General features: G+C 38.4%; 1 protein-coding gene across 5 annotated transcripts in view; it reads right to left on the bottom strand.

Annotated features, from left to right (window-relative positions):
- Nucleotides 1-13,339, bottom strand: part of LOC134336674 (peripheral-type benzodiazepine receptor-associated protein 1) — a 321,894-nt gene that overhangs the window by 159,321 nt on the left and 149,234 nt on the right. For all 5 annotated transcript variants that reach the window (XM_063031028.1, XM_063031030.1, XM_063031029.1 and 2 more), the window contains 2 exons: nucleotides 2,022-2,129; nucleotides 967-1,095 (listed from right to left, as the gene is read on the bottom strand). In XM_063031028.1, the coding sequence (XP_062887098.1) occupies nucleotides 967-1,095; nucleotides 2,022-2,129 (237 nt within the window). The remainder of the gene's footprint in view (nucleotides 1-966; nucleotides 1,096-2,021; nucleotides 2,130-13,339) is intronic.

Genomic DNA, 13,339 nt, shown 5'->3' with positions numbered 1-13,339 from the left:
GAACTTTTTTCATTTCTGATGCTGAGTCCTGCTACTATTTCTAATTGTTTATTATTTTTAGTGAAAACAGTTCCTCAATTGTGATGTCATTAGAACAGAACCAGCTTCACAAAGTGGTACAAAGGCAATGAGATTGATTTTCATTGAAATACATTCCCCTTTGTTTCTCTCACTAATGAACAAGGGAAAGCAACATATAATTATAAAAAGACAGCTATTCATGACTTGCAGCATTCCACAGGGACCCCAAAGTCTCTGTTCATTCATTAATTATAGAGTCATAGCAGGGACCTGTTCCATAGTTCTTTGAAAGTATCAACACAGGGTTAAAAGGATGATGAAGGAGGTCAGGGGATGGTATGCCTCAATTTTACAGAACACTGGTTAGTCCACACTTGAATATTTTGTGCAGGTTTGATCATCGCACTATGGAAGGAATGTGGAGATGCTCCAGGATGTTGTCTGATTTGGAGGACTTAGTTATGAAGAGAGATTAGACTGGCTGAGTTTGCTTTCCCTGGAGATAAGGTGACTGATGGTTGACTTGATGGAGGTATTAGAAAGGGCATAGACAGATTTGATAGTATTTTTTAATCAAAGACAAGAGGCCCTAGGTTTAAGATGAGAAGAATGAGGCATAAGAGGATACAAACCTAATTTGGCCAAATGAGGACATGGTGGTCTGAAGAGCCTGTTTCTGTTCTGCACAGCTCTTTGACTCTATGTATAATTATATAAATATACAATTACATTTTATTGCTAAGATAACCTGTAAACTGTAAGTGTGCAAGGCTGCAGAAATTAAGTTGTAAAAACTACATTGCTTTTAGGGTGCAGTACATTGCACAGCAAAATATCAAATTTTGGTAGCAGCAAAAGGATGCTATGGAAGTAATCTATTGATTTTGATATACAGCATTACTAAGGAGCCAGTACAAACTCATCAATTGCTGCTGAGAGACTCACCACTCTGAGATTTGCTTCTTGCAGTTTCCTTGCTCTCTCCTCCAAGCGCCGGGCAATGTTTGCCAGTTCAGCATTCTTCCTTTTTAGTCTCTTTACTTTTTCTTCTGTTTCAGGACAGCTGCTTTTCCGCTGAACAAGAAAAACACACTTTAGGACAATTGCTCTCTACCCTGATGTCCTCCCAGTCACTAATACAAGTTAAACAAAATGGAACTTCTCCTTCAGCAACTGGATGCTCCAAGCTTGGTAAGGCAACTACCCTGCCAAAGACTGTAAGAAATTGCAGAGAACTGTGAACGCAGCCCAGTCCATCATGAAATCCAGCCTCTTCTGCAATGACTCTATCTCCACTTTTTACTGTCTTGGTAAAGTAGCAAGGAAGGATCTGTCCAACCACAATCATTGTCACCATTCCTCGCTCCCATAAGAGAGAAGATAAAACAAGCTTGAGAATGTGCACCACCAGACAAAAGGACAGCTCCTACCCTGTTGTTACAAAATTCTTAAACAGACTCACTTGCATGTTAAAGATGAACTTTTGGCCTATCAATCTAAATCATGATAGTCCTTGCACTTTGTCTACCTGCATTGCACGTTGAAAGTAATATTAAATTCTGCATTGTGTTTTCTTTCTTCCTTTTGCACTACATTGATGTAATAATCTTTGGAATAATATGGCATTAAAATATTAAGCTTTTCATCATATTTTGCTACCTGTGACAATAATAAACCAATTATCACTTTAACTCCCATGCATTCCTAATGTACAGGTTACATGAAAATGACACCATATTGAACTATAATATTAATAGGGCTATCAGTCATAAGGTTAAGTACTAAGAATAAAGAGTGAGAATGCCAAGATAGATAAAGACATTGAGGTAAAGAAAACTTAAAGAACATCGATAAGAAATGGGGGAATGAGTGGGAAGAGAATGAATAAATGGCAAAGGAAAAGATGGGGTGGAACAAAAATACTGAATGAAGATTTTGAATAGTTCCAGAGATACACAAAGGGATAACAAAAAAGATTTCAAATAATTGCTTGCCCTTACCAGTAAAGTGTTCTCCTCTCTTAGTGTTATGCATGTGCGCTCTAACTCTTGAACAGCTTTCAGCAGTTCTGTGTTGCGTCTCATCAGTGATCCATAACTAGTGCCATTCTGGAGAAAAAAAACACACACAAACAAAATTCATTTAGTTTTGAAGAAACAGTTTCTTGGAAGGCTAAAGGTGAACTGACTAACTTGGAAGATCAAAACACTAATAGTGATCAAATTCTCACCTGGAATTAGAACTGAAAATGTATATCATTAAAACTTCTTGTAAATGAACAAAAAGACAGTCAATCCCTTATCTTCAATTTAGAAATGTTTTGCGATGATGGCACAACTTGTGTTATGCTTTGAAAAATGAAAAAAAAACTGCAGATGCTGGAAACCTAAAATAAAAACAGAAAGTCCTGAAAATACTCAGGTCAGGCTGCATCTGTGGGATGAAAAGAGTTAATGTTTCAGGATGAGGACCCTGCATCAAGACAGCAATGAAGGAACTTTAAACTGAAACATTAACTTTATTTCTCTTCCTACAGATGCAGCCTGACGTACTGTATACTCCCAGAATCTTCTGTTTTCATCTTATATACTTCCTATCCTTTTGATATTGATTCCATAGTCTGCAACCCTTAAAACAATCTGCAAAGCCTGGTTCCTCCTACACTTATCCTTTTTATCAGCAAAATTTTCTTCCTTTCTCTTCACATTTGTACACCTTCTGCTCTTAGAAACTAAAATATCTACGGAAGCCACCTCAATTATTCAAATATCCTTTTCTAATCAATTTATATTTCCTTCACCCATTGCATTAAATAGCTCTACCTATTCCATATTTGTAAATAATATCTCCAAATGCACATTTCTGGATTAATTCTGTTATCTTTATAAAAGCAAAAACATTTGTTCAGGACATTGTGAAGGATCCTCTCTACCAAGCAGAGCAAATGTTAACTCCAAAATCATTATTATTTGTATGATTTATATTCAGAAGCAACCTAAGAGCCTCTTTGTTCCAATGATTTTGCTCCAGATCTCCAGGTGAGAACAAAACTGTATTTTCAAATTTGTATTTTGTTCCTTGGCTATTAAAACCAGGATCTTGGTTATTAAATTGAATAGACTATGCATGTCAACTCAGTAGAAAACTTTGCATTATTGGTCAATGTTGCCACTTCTCTTCCAAAAATACCAACAAAACAAACTCATATTTTCCCCTGATATGATTTCCTTTTGAAGACAAGAGACTGCAGACTTAGCACCTGAAACAAATCCAGTTTGCAGTTTTCATTTTAATGTGTTCATTTTTTTTTTGGAATACTCTCATTATGAACTGCTGGCATGACAACCACCTTTTACTACTCTTCTTACTCTCCCTAATCTACCTTGGTCCCAATTTGCAGCTATCCACTCTCCAGAATAGTGCTATCTATCCTGTTAAAAAGGATGGCACAAACTGATTTCTACTACATGAAAGGTGAATTTGAGGTCTCTGATGCCGAACATCAAACCCACATTTACTAGACTGCCATTGACTTCTGTACGACTTCCCTCTATGACCTGCAACCTCATATTTTCTTCAATCCTACAAAGCACAGATCCTTCAAAGAAAAACTTCTGTAGAATTACTGAAATTGATTATTGGCTACAGAACTTCCTTTCTATTATTGGTTTTAATTGTTCTCCCCTTGTCCAGACTTTTAAGATATCCACAATTCAATGCCCTTAACCAAATCAATGATTTCTACACTCCTGGTTTTAGGTGCCTCATCTTCATTAAGGATGTCCAAATTTACACATATCCATCCACCATAAGAATTGCCTGAGAGGTCATCACTTTCTTCTTAAATGGAGGATGAACTATTCCCCATCCATCACTATTCTTCTGTATCTGCCTGATCTTATTTGATTTTAACAATGCAAGAACCAGCACAGGTTTGGTCACTCCATCTTAAATTCATCAAGATTAATTACCGCAATTTAAAAGGAAACCTCAGCCTCAATTGCCTTTTCTATACAAATTACTAACTGCATTCAAATGAATGTACCTACAGTATGCTAGTTGCAACAGCTATTCATTTAGAGATAGAGCGTAAAACAGGCCCTTCTTGACCTCCGAGATGCACCATCCAGCAATCTACCGATTGCCTATTTACAGAACAATTTAGACTGACCAATAAACCAACTAACTGGTACGCCTTTCAATTGTGGGAAGAACCCAGCCCACCTGGAGGAAACCTACACACACACTGAATGGAAATTTGTTTTTAGAGGACAACAGAATTGAACTCCGTACTCTGGCACCCCAAGCTATAATAGCATCGCATTAGCCACTACGCTACCGTGACACCTCATGTTTAGAATAAAAGGTGAAGAGTCATCTATGATGTGTATCAGTTCAGTACCTTGTGGAAAAAATCTTTGGACTCAATATTATAGTGCCAGATGTACAAGTATAGAAATACATACTGGTAGGGTCTGGTTGTTCCCTATTGACACCAAGTTATTGACTCACTCTTGTCCTGTAATCAGTAAGTTCGATAATGATTTTCTATTTACATCTTTTAATCCTGTATTTATCTGATTACCATACATTTGTGCCCTGCCTCACCATTCATTTTGTAATTAAATCTCAAGTTCTACAGAACTTTCTCCTCTCCTTTCCTTCACCATTAATGCATGAATTTGCAACTTTACAAGTTTGATTAAATAATCACCTTCCTCTCCACAGCCGCAACAAGCTGTTTACTATTTCTTTCAATATTCACAACATTATATTCATGTACATGTTTTTCCTTTTGAAAAGACCCCTTCATTGTACTGCCTCTAGGTTATTCTGCAGTTATTTTCCATTTAAGAAACATATAGCATGAGTTTCTTTTCTGATCAATGTCCTGTCAGACTGTCCAATGTTAAGCAGGATTCTTCAGTGTACGGACAGAGATGAAGAAAATTCCTTTTAAGCTGAAGCACAACACAAAATGCTGAAAATAAAATCAGTAAGTCAGGCATGCTACTTAATGCATGTTTTCCAACATTGTCTATTTTTGTTTCACATTTCGGCCTCTGAATTTGAAAAAAAAATCACCCTGGTAATTTAGTTCAATTAGACTCTTTAAGAAGAGAATTGTTATACTGTAAGCTTTTTGTCTTGAAGGATTAAAGTTAAGGAAATGTTGATAACATGCTCCATAGCAAATAGAATAATCCCAAATCCTCAAATAAGCTGCCAAAACTCACTGAGGCAGTATTTTTAAAAGTACTCTTTAAACTATTAATTCAGTTGACTGTATTCAGTTGTATACCTTCTGCTAAGGTATACAATACATATTTATCTTGTGATGCCTTTAATAAGAAACCCCCAAATTGTTTCATGAAAACCAGAGTTACAAAATGGATTAATTCCATAACTTGATTCTGACCAGTAGGAAGCCATAATATACTCCACAGTAAGCATGTAACTGGCACAGTGTGTAATGGAAGAGAACTAGTTAGTAATAGATGAAAAAAACTAGGTTAAAGCTGCTCAGTAGGCAATTTGCTTAAAACTAAATATAGGTTTTCACAGGTGAAAGAATTGGAACAGCTGCAGCCATCAGTCACTGCAGCATCCAGTCCAATAGAGTAACATGTAGATTCTCTCTCCAGAATATTACCACATATATTACCATAATATAACTACATGAACTTAAGTTGCAAATCAGAAGATCCGCGTTGACAGAAATGTAAACAAAAAATGGGGGAAACACTCATGTCGGGCAAAATCAACGGGAGAAAGTTTTCCTCAATGAATGCTGCTCGATATACTAAATATATTGGACTTTCCACAGCCCCAGGATCCTTTATATATCTGCCTCTATAACCAACTTCTTTTACTCGCTTCGATTTGCAGATTTTGGTATTAAAGCTATTCAATGGATAAGCAAACACAGATGGATAGCCCAGTCTTTAGACGTTTCAGACTGAATTTAAGTTTTCATGAAAGGTTCGAGCAGCCAGGATGGTAACTTATGGGAAACCCTGAAAGTTTCAAAGTTTTAGTGGTAGCTTTTTAATGAATTTACTGAAACAGGATATTACGTTTGGATTTTCCAACTGATCACTGTGTGCAGTAAATTCACTCTTCACTCAATTTATGTGTTATACTGTTTGCTTTTTGTCTTGAAGGATTAGCAAATATCACATCTGATAGATTATGGAGTTGGCTGCATGTAGATACAGGTACAAATGAAATAAGATTGTTTTTAAATCCAGTGACCCTGCCATAAGCGCCAGAAGGAGCTATAAAGATCTGCTGGACCATCATCTTCTCCCTTGCCGAGTAGAAGAACACTAAGAAGAAATGAAAGAGCAAGCTGCATTACTGACAAGCAGAAACATGGTTCCACAATCTAGAATTCATGGAGCTGTAGTTTAATTGCTTTATCTTTCAGTAAAGGTAAGCTACATCTTGTTGTGCTTTTCACTCCAATCCTCTCAATCTGTCCGCTTAAATTTAATCCAGTACACGAATCTCCACTCTACCTCATCCCGGGCCACATGAATGCTGCCCAATGCCTCTTCCATTAAAGTGCCTCCCTGTTTGTGCAGCCACTGCTATCAGTAATCTTTACTTTGATGCAATGAAATGTCTCTCGTGCACAACTGTTGATAACTGCTCCTCATCCATTGTTTAAACAAAAATATTCCCCTCACAGAACTCTTCTTTTACTCTTTCCAGGGAGAGCACAAAACCTCGGGGGGGTTGCAGTAAGGAGTAGCACTCCCTAACCATATTGTAACCATACAAGTAACCAACAGGCCAGATGGAGTCCTCACATCTACATGATGACAGAATTCAAATCTCATTTAGACACTACAAACACTCATATGGATCTGAACACAGTACAATTAGCACATACATAATTATCTTCCCTAATATTTTGACTCATATTTAGCCTCCCACAGGACATTCAGCCATCCTGCAATATGTGCCCCAAGATGATTACACCTCTTCAGAGAATGTCACTCACTTTGAGGACACACTGTCATAATGCTGATGTCTACTGTATGTCAACTCAAGCACTCTACCATGATAGGTCTAGTAAAGATATTTTAATATTCACCTGATGACTCAAACATCAAATATGTACAGATGGTGGAGACAGTGACAGGGTGAAATTAAGGGAATAGTGGTGTGTTACCTGATGAATCCATGGGGACAGACTAATTTTCAGAAGATACCAGTTCAAATTTCACCTTGGCAGATGTGAATTTTAATTGTTAATTTAAAAAAACAGAAGTGAAAAGTTACTATCAATTGTAATTCTAAGAACCTCTTCAATTGAAAACCAAGATCTTTTTCTGCCAGTAAAATCGCATCTGGCTTATTAAGGAAATCTAACTGGGTTGTTATCATGGCTACTCTCTCAGTACTACCATAAAGATTTCTGTGGAATATTCTCAAGGATGGGTGATTAAACTGGCCTTGTTAATATCACTCATGTCTGAAATGTGATGCTTTATCCAACCAAATGCTAGGGTTTGGAGATAGTTTTTCAAGATGTCACGTTGGCACCATTCATTCTAATCAACTTTCAAACCCACTTCTCACAGATGTCAGTTGGCATCTTTCTGAAGGGATCCTTATAATTACAGTTCCTTGTTTAAATATATCCACAGAAGTCACTGTGGGGAGAAACGTCTGAATGATATTGTACATCTTTTAGACAGGTTTTACCCTCAGGACCTGGAAATTAACAGGTTGGATTTTTTTTTACCAGTATCTGACCCCAGTAGGAACTGCCTTTTGCAGCTAACGGTCTGAATAGTTTCCAGGTTGAATATAATTATATATGATCAGAAATTTTAACCTAGTTCATTAATTTTCTGCTCCAGTTATCATTCTGCTATTATGTCCATAACTACAGTTTGCATTTAAAGGCAGACAAGATCTGAATTTATTTAACATTATTAACTATTGCATTGCTCAAGTGATAAATCAATGTTGAATGCTTCACAAGAAATCTTGAATTGTCTCAAATGAAGCAGCATGCACCATGCCTACAGTATACTGTACATTATGCCTGCCCTGCACTACGTCAGGTAATGACTAGCTCTCACTACACAGTCATGGATTCAACAACAAACAATAAATACTGTATATCCAAGAAATTAAGTTGACAATGACACAATGATTAGACTGTGGCTTCTCATCAGAAATGAACCATAAAATTCAGCATTTCATTGTTGTCCTTTGAAATGTGGTGTATGGGGTACAGGGAAAAAATTACAAGAGAATTATGGTCTTCTATTCAGGTTAATTTTTATCCAGTGGTTAATTTCTGTGTGACAAGTTAACTGAAATCGAAATCAGAATCAGAAGCATTGGCACATGTAATGAAATGTGTTGTTTTGTGGCAGCAATACATAACAAAAATTTATAATACAACGTTTAATGTTCTCGCAGTTCATCTGATTTGTTTTTCTGCCAGGGGAGGTTTGGTGCTCTTATTGCTGTTGTGATTTAAATTTGAGGTGACTAGTAAATGTTTTTGTGCTGGGGGGAGGGGGGGGCTGATGTTTTTTTTGAACGACCTCCATGGTCTTCTTGGTTTCATGATTATTTGGAGAAGACAAATTTCAAGAGTTGTATATTACATACATACTTTGATAATAAATTAACCTTTTAATCTTTGAGATGGTGATGCAATCTGTTAGAATGCTGTCCATGATACATCTGTAGAAATTTGAGTGGTTCTGGGGACATACTAATTCTCCGCAAACTCTGAATGAAATACAGCCGTTGTTATTCCTTCTTTGTAATTTTTAGATTTAGATTACGAGAACACTCGGTCCTCTTTTATTGTCATTTAGAAATGCATACATGCATTAAGAAATGATGCAATGTTTCTCCGGAGTGATATCACAGAAAACAAGACAGACCAAAGACTAACACTGACAGAACCACATAATTATAACATATAGTTACAGCAGTGCAAAGCAATACCATAATTTGATGAAGAACAAACCATGGGCACAGTAAAAAACAAAGAGTCTCAAGTCCCAAGTCGATCGACTCCCGAGTCCCCGATAGCGGGCAGCAAAAGGGAGGAACTCCCTGCCATAAACCTCCAGGCACCGTCAACTTGCCGATAACTTGGAAGCAGCCGACCACAGCCGACACTGAGTCCATCCGTCCGAAAGCTCCGAGCCTCTGACCAGCCCCTCCGATACAGCCTCCCGAGCACCATCCTCTGCTGAGCGCCTTTGACTTCTCCCCGGCCGCTGAAGCACGCAAAGCCGAGGATTTCGGGCCCTTCTGCTCCGGAGATTCCAGTTACCACACAGTAGCAGCGGCAGCGAAGCGGGCATTTCAGAAGTTTTCCAGATGTTCCTCCGTACTTTCATGTCTGTCTCCATCAAATCAGAATTGTGCACGGTCCCCTACTTGACAGATAACAGGTATTCATCACCGAAGTGGCTGCGTGCTGCCATCGTGCCGCCATCTTCTCCCCCCTCCCAGGAGAATTGCATCAATATGTTAGGTCCAGGATACATCCTTGGAGATGTTGACACCCAGACACGGCTCACCCTTTCCATTACTGATTTCTCAATGAGGACTTGTGTGTTCTCTCACTTCCCCTTCCTGAAGACCACAATCAATGCATTGGTCTTACTGACAGTGAATATCTTGAATGGGAGGAGCTAAAGATGGTGCCAGAGGTTTTTGCAAAGCTGGGTGACTTCTTCCAGTTCATCTGTTAAACAGTTTAAATTTCCCGTTCTCATGTTTCTTTTTCCTTTTCAACATGGCTGGGGTCCTGTTGGAGTCCATGCTGCGCTCAGAGTACATTCTTGACAGACTGCGGGCTCTCACTCTTCGAAATTCACTGAGCAATTTGGCAGATGTGCACCTTCAGGCTGTGGCCCTGAGGGCAATGCACTTCCTCACCAATGTTGCCAACTGAAGCATTGAAGGAGACCGAGACATTGAGATAGCGGGCGCAGCTGTCAGAGGCCTCTACACTCGAGTAGAGGGGGAGCGGGAGTGGGGGGGGAGCAGGATTGGGAGTGGGAATGGGTTAACGTCAAAGTGTTAGGATGGGCAGTAGCTTTTGATGGATTCTTAATCATGCTCTCTGGGAGCTTGCTACAGCGTGGTGGATGGTGAGTGGGTTGATGCCTTTGCTGGAATATGTGGGGGGGGGCTGTTGTTTTTGCTGCTGCTTGTGTATGGGACAGGGGAGGGCGGTTTGGGGTTCTAACAGTCTTTTGTCATTCATTCTTTGGGGTCTTTTTCCCTGTTTCATGGATGTCTGCGATGAGTAAGGATTTCAGGTATAAACTATATACATTTTCTGATATTAAATTAAACCACCATTGCTGCGACACTACTCAACCTGCTCCTATATCTCGCTCCAGTACATCTCCTTGATGCTCGGGAGGCTATAGCTGGAAAGCAACTATGTTTAGATTGAAATCAGCTACAGCACAGTTTAACCAAACAGAATTCCAAATAAAAGACTCATGAAAAATCAGCAACATTTCTAGTTACAAAGCCAGGACTCCAAAGTATTTTCCTTACACGTGATCAAGCAAGAGATGGAAGAAAAACTATTAAGGTTGAGAAAGAGTACAGGAATAGGAGCAAGTACCAACAGAGCTGAAGAAGTTAAATATCAGCATGCAGAGGGAAGGGAAATAGTGGCTGAAGTATACAAAAGACACAGACAGAATGCCCAATACCTGATCAACAGATTTCTTTCATGTTTTGCTACATCTCATTTTAGCTACTGATTTTATGCTGCAAATCAGCTTGTAAACAGTAATAAGTGTGTCAGGGAATCTGGAATGATAAAAATTTACAACAGAAGTCACATCTGAGCCAGCAGAAATTAATAAAATAGAATCATGGTATCTAATAACCTAAGAGTCAGGGCACATTGCAGCATTCAAGGCAGAACTACAGAACATGCGCACAATGATGTTAAGATTCAGAACACACTACATTAGATGAAGTGCACTAAAGCAACTAATCCAAAGGCTTAATCTGACTGGTCAAGCTGAATAAGCAATCAACCATAAACTATAAGGATGCTTTTCAATGAAGTGCCATGCTATGAGGTTTGCAGAAACATTACACATTTAAATATTAACAAAATTTCTAAAATATTCCTCTACTCATTCTTAGATGTATTTCTAATCAGCTTGTCATTGTAAGTGCCACTTAGTCTCTTCCAGTACACAAGTTTAAAGGAAAATGAAATCACTGTTACTTCAGATCTGATGCACAAAAACAACCAGTAAGATAAAGAACACAAAAATTAAAAAATAACCATAAATATAAATACGTAAGTTAGCTTATATACATAGATTGTATATCCACAAAGTGACATCAGGCACAGGAGTTTCTGTAAATAAGGTAACTCTGACAGATGAAAAAATAGTGGTGGGGGGGTATAGAGGCATGGGTTGGTGGGTGGAGGTGTTGATCAGCCTTACTGCTTAGGGAAAAGCAGCTAGGATTTTATGAGTCCTAGCGTGGATGTTACGTAGCACGTCCGTGAGCAGGGTAGGTGAGATCTTTCATGATGTTACTGGCCCTTTACCGGCATTTTTCTGTATACATGTCCTTGAAGGTGGGAGGGCTAAAATAGACTTGGTACTTAACCAGATTCATTGGGGGCTCTCAGAAAGAAAAATTTGAAAGCAGTCAATTCAGGAATGACAAGACATAACTAAAATGTAGTCTTAGCTGTAACAAAGTGTATTACTATCACTGGAATCTCTATAATGTGTAACCTAAGGTTTGTGAACTTTTCATAACATATCAATTTGAATTCTAAAAATATCCTGCAGCAAAATTCTACTTTCTGTAATGTAATATTTGGGTTAATTGTATGAAAGTAATATCTATTCTTAGCTCAGTTACTTTACTATGTATTAAACATCAAAATGTAGGAAAAATACTTTCAGACAAAACCACCTTTTCATGGTCAGGTTCCATAACGGGATGTAACAAGAAGAATGGTGAATCATTATTTCTATATAAGATGATATTACTGTCAAATTCTTACAAGCCAGGTCATTTATACTTTTACATTTTTAACATGCCTTTATATTATGAACAGGTTTTGTATTTTTTCTAGTACTACAACATAGTTAAAAATTACCATTGTAGAGCAGAACACAAACAGCTTCTCTATAAGTATAAATTGCTTGTGTGCAATACAGCGATGTAAATTACTAGCCTGAAATAGAGGGCTAAGTAAGCCCCAAATTCTAATTAGTTCAATATTTGTAACATTAGCCCATTGCCATGCACCTCACATGCAGTGAGATCGTGATCTTAGATTGTTATTCTAGATTAGGAATATAATGGCTTTGTGGATGATTATGTGAGAGAAACACACATATCCATTCTCAGAGACATGCAGCCAGAAATGCAGGTTAATGCACCACTTTATAAATCTTCCACTTTATCTTTCCAAGAAACCATTAATGAGCCCAGAAAACAGAAGAAAAATCCTCTCAGCTTCTGAATCCATCTATGCTGTAGGAAAGGATCTACAACTGAAGTCCAATGGAACAACCAAGCAAGCCCTGAATTTTGCAAATAACTTGTGGCCTTTCAGATTCCCAACGTCTGCATTTTGAACTGATCTTTATTGAAATTGCACTACTAGATTGCAAAATGCTTGAAATACTGTTAGGCCGGTTTGATAGATCACAATCATCAAGTAGTCCATCTCAACCTTGCACAGAAAGTAGGCTGGATTCTTACTAGAAGAGATGTGCACTTTGGGATAATTTGGTGTTGACAAATCAGCATTCAAAGACTTTGCGTCTTACATGTCATTAGCTGATCCCATCAGAACTCTGAAGTTACCTAGAAGCAGATTATTCTGTTCCAGTGTCAGAAAGATGCCACCCAAGAATAAATTGGTCTCTATTAGTAGGAGATTGCTGCTCAATACATACAGAAAGCTTTCTACCGAGAGAACATGATACTCCCTGAAGAGCAGGCAACTCTATTATGGGAAATAGCCTTTAGGGATGGCACAGATCTCGAGGCTTTAATGACAGCTATGAACTTTGTTCACGGTAAACAGCCACTTTGATGTCTCCAACCCCTTGGTATGAATTCTCCAACTTCTGGTAATTCCCTCCCCCTCCCTTTCCCATCCCAGTTTCATTCTGCCCCCTCCCCCAGCTGCCTACTACGTCCCTTATGGTTCTGCCTCCTTCTACTACCCATTGTGCTTTCCCCTTTTCCTTCTTCACCTTTCCTGCCTATCCCCTCCTTGCTTCCCCTCCCCCACCCTTTTTATCCTTCCCCT

This window comes from Mobula hypostoma, chromosome 23 (genome assembly GCF_963921235.1).
Source record: "Mobula hypostoma chromosome 23, sMobHyp1.1, whole genome shotgun sequence".
Lineage (NCBI taxonomy): Eukaryota > Metazoa > Chordata > Chondrichthyes > Myliobatiformes > Myliobatidae > Mobula > Mobula hypostoma.
Note: the sequence above shows the minus strand (reverse complement) of the source record. Positions and strands in the feature narration are given on the sequence as shown.